The following is a 10,719-nucleotide window of genomic DNA, read 5'->3' as shown; positions in this document are numbered from 1 at the left end:
GTTAGAGCTTTGGAGAAGTATTCTAGAGTCAAAGGGTTTTAAATTAAGTAGAACGAAGACAAAATACATGCATTGCAAGTTTAGTGAAGGCTGAACTGGTGATAGGGGAGGAGTTAGTTTGGATGGAGTGGTACTGCCCTAAAGTAATCACTTTAAATATCTCGACTCAATCCTTTAAGTAGATGTGGGATGTGAGGAGGATATTAGTCATAGGATTAAAACTGCATGGTTGAAGTGGATAAGTGTCACAGGAGCTTTATGTAATCGCAAGATTCCCAATAAGTTGAAAGGAAAATTTTACCATACAGCCATACGACCGGTCATGTTATATGGTAGTGAGTGTTGGGCACTGAAGGAGTCGTATGTGTCTAAGATAAGAGTTGTGGAGATGAGAATATTAAAATGGATGAGTGGTCATACTAGATTAGATAAAATCCGTAATGAAAGTATTAGAGAAAAGGTAGGAGTGGTGCCAATTGAGGATAAGTTGAAAGAATGGAGATTGAGGTAGTTTGGTCATGTGAAGCATAGACGTACGGAGGCTCCAGTTAGACAAGTAGAGCACATTAGGTTAAAGGATAGAAAGAAAAGTAAGAATGGACCTAAACTGACTTAGAGGTGAGTAGTACAACATAACCTAGAAGCATTACACATTTATGAGGATTTAACCTAAAATCGTTTAAAATGGAGAAAGAGAATCCATATATCCGATCCCAAATTCTTAGGATAAAAATTCTTAGGATAAAGGTTTAGTTGAGTTGAGTGTAGTTAACATGAAAATTTATTCTATTAAAAATTTTATTTTTAATGCAAGCTATCAAATTACAATTAATGAAATTATTACAAGGCATGATTGGAATGAATGCAAGCTCTCAAATGACAAGGTCAGAATGAAATGATTTACGTAGTAATAAATGTAAATATTATGAGATTTGTTTACCTAATAAGAGTTTATATAAAAAAATTTATTAAAAACAAAATTAGAATTTATCAGATGACATTTCAATCGTAAAACAATATCTTGTAGGGCTTACTCTAATTGAATAACAATTTTATTATCAATCAATAAAAATCTTAATAAATTAGTATAATAAATTTTCTAATAATAATAATAATAATAAAAAATAGTAATATCTCAAGTGCCCTTTATTATTTTTTATTTTTGGAAACAGGTTTTATTACTACTACGGGGCAACAATGTGCTATCTCGTGCTTTGCTTTGAACTTCTGTTCAATTGAATAGGACTTCGTGTTACAAGATCTACCAAAAAATTAGAAATGGTTGAAAAAATGTTAATTGGGAGGGCAAGAGGAATTGAAGACTACAGAAAAGTCCTACTGTAGTAGAGAAAATCAACTTTTTCCATTACTCACAGCCCTGAGTTTCAGCACTAGTTGCCCGCGTTCAGCCTCGACCTCTGCACATTTAAGGCTCATCTGGAAGTAGCGTTCCTGCAAAGCTCTCAACTCTATCTCAAGTGATTGTGCCCTACCCGCATGTTCTTTTATTGCTTCATTATCATCTGCCAAGTTCTTGTGAGCATTTGAATGATCTTTACATACCTCGGACAAAAAACTGAACATAAGCAACAGTTGTCGTTAGTGCTGCTACAAACAGATCAAGAATGGATTTAACATAGTGCATTGAGAGTATTTTTGGAATTCTATATCCAAGGCACAATAAGTTGCCCAATTTAAATCTCAACTAAACAAGAAACCATTTGCTCAGCCAGTGCCCTGATGTTAAAATTGATTTTGAGAGTTCATTTAAATTGCAGCTACAAGAAGACAATATAAGCATCACATAGCTTAACGCACCCCCAAAAGTTGGATAAGGGGGAGGAGTGCTTAAAACCTTATAAGGGGCACATTATCCCCTTTCTCAAGCCAACGTGAGATATTAATACACCTTCCTAATACCCAAATCAAACACTGAGCGTGAAACACTCGTGGGAGACTCAAACATTGGTTGAGAGGCTTTGATATTATCTTAAAAAAATGGGTCGGGTCTAACTCATTCCCAAAAGCCAACTCAAGAGGGAAGAGTGTCCTAGGCTATATAAGGGCATATTACCCTTATCCAAATCAAAGTGAGATATAACATACTTCTCTCACGTCCAAAATATTATGAAATATTTATGGGAGACCCAAATATTGATTGGAGAGACTCTAATGTCATCTTAAAAAAATGGACTAGGCTTAACTCACCCTAAAAGCTCACTCAAGGGGAGAGGAGTGCTTTAGGCCTTATAAGGGCCACATTACCCCTATGCTAAGCCAATGTGGCTAGTAATACCTTGACCAATCATCAACGTTAAATGGAACTCAACTAACAAAAGCCATTACTGTTGCGATATTTCCTTTTGATCTACTGTCCTTTTAATAAATGTTAAAACTAATATTATTAGATAGGTAAATTTCTCATTGAGTGAAGTGATCATAAAGTAACAAACAAGGGTGCATGATTATGTAATACACGAATATTAGTTTTGTGCACAAATATTGAGAAAAAAAAAACCACTTGTACCCACCTCTTAAGTTGTGTTTTATACATGTCATTTGCCTCCAAAGCCTCAGCTAGTTCACTTTCAAGTAGCTGGATTTTTGATAACGAGTCAATTCCCATAACTGTAGAGTCTCCTGGAGCACAATTTTGTTTGTTATCAACCTGAAACAGAGAAGCAGCAAATTTATATACAAGTTTGGTCAAACATGATGCCATAATTTCCATGTTACAGGAAAAACATTTCCAAAAATTATATTCCATCTTTGGTGAAAAATAATTAGCAATAATAGCAAAATGATAACAATCTTAAATTGAACATGAGATGGAAATATAGTTCTTACAGACCTGTGAAAGCTTCAATTCATCAGAAGTGGAACTAGTAATGGTATTATAATGAGGAGAAAGGTGAAGACTATTGTCAGAATTTTGTCGATCTAGTTTTTCTTCTTTCATCTTCTTTAGCTCCAGTTCAAAAGCTTGAGCTCTATTAAGACATTCTTGCTTCTCTACCTGAAGAAGTCTTATCTTCCTCCGTAATTCGCTATTTAATCTCTTAACCCGGGAAAGCTCATTTTTGAACTCTGCATCCTGTGCACCAAGTGCCTCTCTTGCAGTTAAATCCCCTTCCAGCCGCAAAACCTTTTCCTCAAGGGAAACTTTACAGCGTTTGCAGTCCTCTAACTCAGCCACAGCTCTCTGCATGTCAGAAATCATCTGTGAAAATAGCATTTTCTCAGCCTTTAACTCTTCACAATCACTGGACAGCACCTGTAGTGAAACTTCAAGTCTTTGTTTTTCAAATTGGACCCCATTAAGGAATTTCTTAAGATTCAAAATCTCATTTTGAAGCACTGGTGTTTTCTGCAATTGAACCCTAAGGCTGGAAATTTCTTCTTCTAGTTGTAGCCTCTCATATGCAGAAACCTTAAGTTTTAACTCTTGCCCCCTAACAATGTTTTTATGTTTGTCTTCATTGGATTTCACATCTTCCAACAATTCCAATAGCTTTTCACGGTCAGCCAACAGAACTTCCTGGTTTTGTTTGGAAGCTGCAAGCTCATCCATTAGTCCTAACAGCTTTGTTTCTGATTCCATCCGAAGGGTACTGAGGTTACTTTCAGATACTTTAAGTTTTTTTTGGACTTCTTGTAATGAAGCTTCATGCAAAGCTCTGTGGGCACGAAGTTGAGATACTTCAAGTACAGCTGCTGAAGCTGCTCTTTCCTTTTCATCATGCGTTGCAGACAAATGTTCAGTCAGGCGTTCAACCTCTCTATGAAGATTCTTAGCTTCAACTGACTTCTCCAAGTACATCTGGTTCAACTGGCTCTCTTCCAAATCAAGGTTTTCTTTATATTTTTTATTTTCTTGAAGAAGTGCATCTAGTTCTAAACTAAGGGCTTTCTCTTTAGACGCAATTTCTTCCAGCATGAAAGTATATTTTCCTTCAAGAGCTTCAACTTCCTTGAACATATCAGAAAAGCTTTTTTGCAATTCACTCAGTTCAGCTTCCAAGAATGTACAATGCTCATGTAACTCCATTTTCTGCTTCCTTAATTCTACAATTGATTGCTGAAGCGAACTGCACTCATCAATAAGACTTTCAGCTGTAGTTTGTAATTTTAGATTTGCTATTTTCAGATATTCACACTCCTCTTGAGCTTCTAACCACTTCTTTTGCATGTCCTGCAACTTTTGCTTTTTATCACACTTCTGTGCTTCCAATTCCCTTTTCAGTATTCTCACCTCTTCCTGAAGATTTACAGCACATGATTCTGAATTCTGCAATTCCATGCGACTTGATTCCCTCTCGTCAGTCAAGTATCTTAGTTGAGCTTCCAAGCCACATATTCGTTCTGATAACTGTACATTTTCTTTTTCTAGTTCGGACAAGTGAACTTCTACTTCATTTTTGATGCTGTCAAGCTCTGGTGATTTCAATGCAAGAATATTGTCAGTTGAAACATGGGAATCCATGCTACTATTACACACCATTATATCATTTCTTGAATCATCCATGAATGTAGTCGTCATCATATTATTATTAAACACCATCATTTCCTTTTGTGAATCATCCATGCATGTTGATGCCATCTTACTTTCTTTTAGCATAACTTCTATGCTTTCTTCCAACTGCCTTTTCTCATTCTGAAGATTAGAAATCTGAGTTTCCAACTCTCTTTGGCAATTCCTCAGAGCTTCCACCTCTAGTTCCTTCAAGAAATTATCAGACTTAAGCTTGTCTATCTCAAATGTCTTTTCCAATATCTCATTACCCGAATCTGTAATTTCAGGTTTACATTTCATTTGCAGACTCTCCTGTTCCAGATTAAATGTGCTCGAAGTATTCTTCTTTGCATTGCAAGTCTCTACGTCATTCTGGACCTCCTCAGCATTTGCTGTTCTTGTTCTGACTTCTCCATTTTGCTTCATTTCATCATCACATAGGACTTTTGCTTCAAAAAAATCTTTTAGCTGGACAAAACTGTTCAAAACAGAAACAGCTTGTTCTTTTTGAGTACATAAACCTGCAGCATTTGAAATCTCTGTGTCATCATTGTAACATTCAGTGGTTACAGGCAAATAAGAATTACACTGTTGCCTCTTTACTCTGGCTAAACACAATTGAATCTCTTCATGCAACTGAGATAGTGTTTTGGATATTTCCACAGCAGCATCTGACTGAGAAATCTTGAAGTCTGTACTGATTTCTGCAACATGGTGTTCTAATTGTCGTAGTGTAGAAATCTCAATTTCCTGCTCTTCTGCTTTGGCACGATATTTACAGAGTTCACCTTCAAGGTAACATGTTTTGTCCTTGAAAGCTTCTAACTGAAGCTTCAGGTCAGAACACTTCTTTTCAAGATTTGTACACTGGGTCTGCAGGTGATCAGTGGACAGTCCTTCAATAAGCATTTCTTTCTTGCTCAGCTCCTCTTCAAGCTTGCATATTTGAGATTTCATTTTGCTTACTTCAGATTCAGAGGTAAAAATAGAATCATTCTCCAGAAATTCTTTTGTTAGAGAATTGTAAGAGGCACCACATCTTGGAAGATCCCCTTTCGATTCTTTGAGCTTAAGTAGAAGTTCTAGATTTTCATCTGTAAGCTCATTGCAATCTTTCTCAAGCTCCTCTATCTTCTGTTTCAGAACTTTGACTTCATTAGTGAGATTGATATTTCCCCCATTTTCAAAATCATCAGCCTTGGATGCTGCTTCAGATAACTTAGCCTCCAAGTTGACGATTTCTTCCTCTTTTACAGCTAACTTATTTCTCCATTGTGCTTCACTGTCCGCTAGAGTTTGGGTCTTCAAACTCTTTTCAGCCTCTATCTCCTGAACTTTTTCCTGCAGAGATTTTTCCAGAAACCGAATAGTACTTTCTAAGTTCTTTTGCGATTCTTTCAACTTCCATAACTCCAGCTCAGGGTTCCTGTTGTCCTCTGGTTCAAAACCTTCTGGTAAATCTCCCAATTCATGTTCAACAGTACTTCCTTCTGGATCTGAATCACAAGAGACTTTGCTCATATTCTTTGCAAAAACATCCTTATTTGGCCTCATCTCCACATTGTCTTCAAGTCCATGGCTACACATGCTTTTAGAATCCATTTTTGTAAGATTAGCAATTTCCATTTTCTGTTTTTCTATGGTATCTTCTAGTTCTTGAAGTATGGAAACAAGCTCAATGTTCGACTCTTGAGTTTTCTTTAGCTGTAAAGCCAAGTTAGCATTTGACTCTTTCTGATACTTCACTTCATCTTCCAATTCTTTCTGAAGATCATTCACTTCTTTGGCCTGATACTTCAAATTCTCAGTGGATTTTTGCTTTGCCGCTGATTCCTCCAACAAGATCTTCACTTGTTTGATCTCCTCTTTCAAGCCATCACATTCTTTGCGTGATTCATAAAGTTCTGTTTCAAGACTTTCCTGGTGCTTTGATTGGTCCAACAATTCATTCTGCAATTTTTCCAGATCAGTCATTAACTTTCGAGCATTTAGTTCCCACATCCTAGCCTCTGCTCGAAGTTCATTAATTGTAACTTCTGCAGCTTCCAGAAGGTCCTTGGATGAACCAGCATTCCGCAAAGTTGATGAGGCAACAGAGTGTGAATCCTGATTTAAGTCACCCCTTTGATTCTGAAGGCTGATTTGTGAAGTTGACACCTTTGATTTAAAGGATGAGTGAGTTGATCTAGAAGAATCATTAAAAGAATAAGATCCATTAGGATAACTACTTTGGGAGCTGGTTGAATCATGTCGTCCAATCTGGTTGCTCACAAAGCTGGTTAAGTTATTTTGTGGGGAATAACTTTCCCTACCGAGGGAACCCTCCATTGAGTCGAAGCTATAACGTGAACCTGATGCTGAGAAACTGAAATCCTGTAGCAACAAGAAGTCTTTGTTAATGACATTGAATATGCTCATCACAAAATTCAATAAGTGCATGTGAAAACTGTCAAATTAGTTAGCATGATTGGAAAAATAAAAACAAAAACATTAAAGCATGGCTACATCTTGCTACTTTCACTGATTAAAATTTGTGAACCATCTTTTTCTGAACAAGCAGACAAATGTCAGAAACTATCCATATATATTTCATCAAACAAGAGTATCAAAAGCTAGTAAGGTATGCAGCTTTAATCAATTAACACCAAACGCATCCATTCAATAAACCAAAAGAAGAAGATATGTTTCTTGATTCCTAAGCAGCCAAAATATTTCTTTTATAGCCTGGGTATAGCTAGGGGTGAGCATTATTCGATTCAAACTGAATAAACCGAATCAAATCGCCTTAATTTAGTAATTCAGTTTGGTTTTTAAGATAATTCGGTTCAGTTTAGTTTTATATTATAAAAATTTTGGTTATTTCAATTCGGTTCGGTTTTGAAGAGAAAAAAAATTGGTTAAACCAAACCGAACTGAAGAGTTTTATTAATTTTTGAATTGATTTATTTTTATGGAGAATTTATGAATTATATTTAATTATATATATATAAATTGTTTAATTTTATTGATTAATAGTTATTAGGTTCAAACCAAGGTCAAAATCAGGCCAAATAATTTGAAAATCAAGTCTAAATTAAAAAATCAATTAAAAATCAAAACCAATTGGTTTGAACCGAACTGAATCGAACTAGAGTAGTTTGGTTTGAATTGGTTTTTTATCCATTTTGGTTCGGTTTGGTTTCTAAAATATATAATTTGATTTTCATGATTTGATTCGGTTCGGTTCGGTTCGGTTCAGTTTAAACCGAATGCTCACCCCTAGGTATAGCCCAGGACTTGCCCGTATAACTTAGTACCATGAGGTCACACAGTTAAGCTCACAGACTCTGCAAAAAAGTAACACACACTTAAAAGAAAACTCTTGATCCATTATGTGGCTAAGTATAGATAGTAATAAAGACTGGGATTTTATAGATAAACACCAGTCACCATATGGCTGAATGCAGAATTCCAGCCATCTTTTATTAGGGCATTCATTATTCTACTTCTAAGACTTAAAAATGAAATCCAGGAAAATCACAAAAAAAATTAAAAATGAACAATAACATAAGTTTACTCACGAAATTTTAGGGAATTGTAAGACATGGATTACAAACCCAAAATCGTTTAGAGTGGAGAAAGCGAATCCATATAGCCGACCCCAAATCTTTGGGATAAAGGCTTAGTTGAGTTAAGTTGAGTTGAGTAAAACATGGATTACAGTGCATGTCATAGTAATCTAAATTGCAAAGAGAACAGCACAGCAACTTGAGAGAAATGCAAGCATACCCTACTAACTAGTTCTCCTGCATGAGACGAACTATCCAAATGGTTGCTGGAGGAGGATCCAACACTCTTGTTCAATGAACTATCAGAAACATCTGATTTGCTTTCCACATCATCATAGTCTACGTTCCCATCTTCCATAACTGTGTCTTCCCACTGCTCCTCCCTTTAACAAATGGAGCTCAACTCTTTAAAAATTCATAAAAGACCTAATTATATAGCAGTGAAAATTGTTGCACTGAGCTACAAACCTGAGTTTCACTCGTGGTGTTAGGCACTGGATTTTAACCTGCAAATGAGAAGGAAAAGCATAATGCTATGCACTAAAGCTAGCTTAAAGTAAGAACATCATATCCACATACATAAGTATTCTGGTGGAGGCTTAACCTGATGTCTCATATATATTAATTGTCCTTCACATCTAACCAAAGCTTTTCTCAACAAATTTGAGGCCTTAATTCTTATCATTAACAGTTTTTTCTGTAAAAATATAATTATTGATTTTCTTTTTAAGTGTGTTAGAGGAAGTCAACCTATGTATATATGTATTCCTATTTTAGAGATCTAATATTCCTTTTTAGATAGCTCAATTATACAAAGCAAATTGGATATATATATATGTGTGTGTGTGTGTGTGCGCGCGCATGTGTTTGTGTATCAAATCAATATGAAATAAGAAAAATTCTTTTTCACTTTCACAGAGTGTATGCTAAAATGGTACCACATGGGATATATATACCCACAGAATTTGCATTGCACGATGGAAAATTTTTTTAAAGTTTGGCATCATGGATGCGACTACCTATTGCAAAAACTTGATTGGTGACTCACTTGTAAGATGGTCCCATGGTTGCATTTTTTTAATTGTAATGAAACAGGAATAGCAGTTTTTGAACTCCTGTAGCTTGCCAAATTAACTGTGGCCTCTCCAAGGATGCCAGATCTAGATGAACCCTGCAACAATCATTTCATTTGAAGCTAATCAAATTAGTTATGTTATCCAAAATCAAATCGGTAATGGTAAATTAATCTTCAAAAATAACTAAGATAAACATTTCACATCATACCATGGAAACAACAAGCTTAAAGAGGTATTCTCCTTTTTCTTTCGATGTATGACGTCGAGAAATCCAAATAGACTCTGACAGAGTCTCTGTCCATTGACAACTTCCATTCCTCACTGATGCTTTCCCTGATTTGGAGAGAGTTTTCCCTGTTTCTTCTGAAATTATAGATACATAGAGCTTGTCCCATCCTTTTGGTACCTGCAATTGCCAGAATTATAGTGAGGAAAACAATGAAAAAAACAAAATGCACTGCAAACATGTAACTGAAAATAACAATGCATCAGAATGCAATAAGTAGAATTTGCAAGAAGTTATTTAGCAAATATCTAGAAAGAGAATAAGAATCTAATATATAGGTACTCCGGAATCCAAGGATTTGAAGTTATTTTTCAATTAGATAGTAAAGGGTATAGCTGAAATCAAACCTTTGTAGATCACTTCAAATTCCTCCTATCCAAAACCAATCCAACAAATAATAATAATAATAATAATAATAATAATAATAATAATAATAATAAAATCTGACTGATCCTTACACCACATACACATGAAAAGTGAGCCATTAATAATCCAAACCAGCTTGATGAACTTGGTTTTTGTTTTCATTGTATCCATTATCCACCCTTAAAAAAACCCAGTATTTGATTATTAAAAAATACACAGAAAATAAAGAAACAAAAGCCATAATGCCTTGTTATTAAAGACACAAATGAAAATAATTTTTTTTTTAAAAAAAGCACTAAAAGTAACTATAAGTTGCTGGAAAAAAAATTTAAAAAAAGCTTAGAAAAAAGTCAATGAAACAGCAGATTTAAAATAAAAGGTGCTGAGTATGTGTTTGTGTAGGGAGAGAGAGAGACCTGAAGGGCCTGGAAGCTGGAGAACTTGAAATCAAGTCTTTCTCCAGATTTGCTAGACTTGAGCTTATGTAACCTGAACATTTTTCCTTTCCTTTCCTTCTTTTACTTTCCTGTTTCAGAAGATTTTCAAATTGAAGTCCATAATCTAGTCGCTACCACAAAAAAACAATCTCACATCACATGCTCTTCTTCTTTACTCCCAGAGAGAGAGAGAGAGAGAGAGAGAGAGAGAGAGAATGAAGGTGTAATGGCAGAAAGTTAGCCGTTCGCATTCGTTGCTCCTTGAATTTAATATCCTTTTTTATTAAAAAAAAATATTTAATATCCCGTTTCCTTTTATTGCACTTGTACCCCTTACTTTTTTTTTATTTATGTTTTCCTCCCTCACTTTATGGATTTTTCTTTGACACTAATTGGATTAAAAATTTTAAATTTTTAAGCTTAGCGATGATTTTATTTAAATATTTTAATTTTAAATTAATTAACCTAAATTTTAAAATTTTTAAAAAAATTT

General features: G+C 35.0%; 1 protein-coding gene across 2 annotated transcripts; it reads right to left on the bottom strand.

The window, feature by feature from the left end:
• Positions 1–1,213: 1,213 nt before the first annotated feature.
• LOC110662379 (uncharacterized) lies at positions 1,214–10,467 on the bottom strand. Of its 2 annotated transcripts, XM_058133370.1 has the most exons (8): positions 10,206–10,467; positions 9,346–9,543; positions 9,110–9,232; positions 8,530–8,567; positions 8,282–8,444; positions 2,852–6,886; positions 2,532–2,668; positions 1,214–1,576 (listed from the first exon to the last, which is right to left on the bottom strand). In XM_058133370.1, exons 1-8 carry the CDS (start codon positions 10,284–10,286, stop codon positions 1,354–1,356), a joined length of 4,998 nt encoding a protein of 1,665 aa, XP_057989353.1. In that variant the 5' UTR covers positions 10,287–10,467; the 3' UTR covers positions 1,214–1,353. The 2 variants fall into 2 exon arrangements, with proteins under 2 accessions (XP_057989353.1, XP_057989354.1); XM_058133371.1 differs by lacking the exons at positions 9,346–9,543; positions 10,206–10,467 and having other exon boundaries at positions 9,081–9,207.
• Positions 10,468–10,719: the final 252 nt, after the last annotated feature.

Source organism: Hevea brasiliensis, chromosome 14 (genome assembly GCF_030052815.1).
Source record: "Hevea brasiliensis isolate MT/VB/25A 57/8 chromosome 14, ASM3005281v1, whole genome shotgun sequence".
In the NCBI taxonomy this organism is placed as follows: Eukaryota; Viridiplantae; Streptophyta; class Magnoliopsida; order Malpighiales; family Euphorbiaceae; genus Hevea; species Hevea brasiliensis.
Note: the sequence above shows the minus strand (reverse complement) of the source record. Positions and strands in the feature narration are given on the sequence as shown.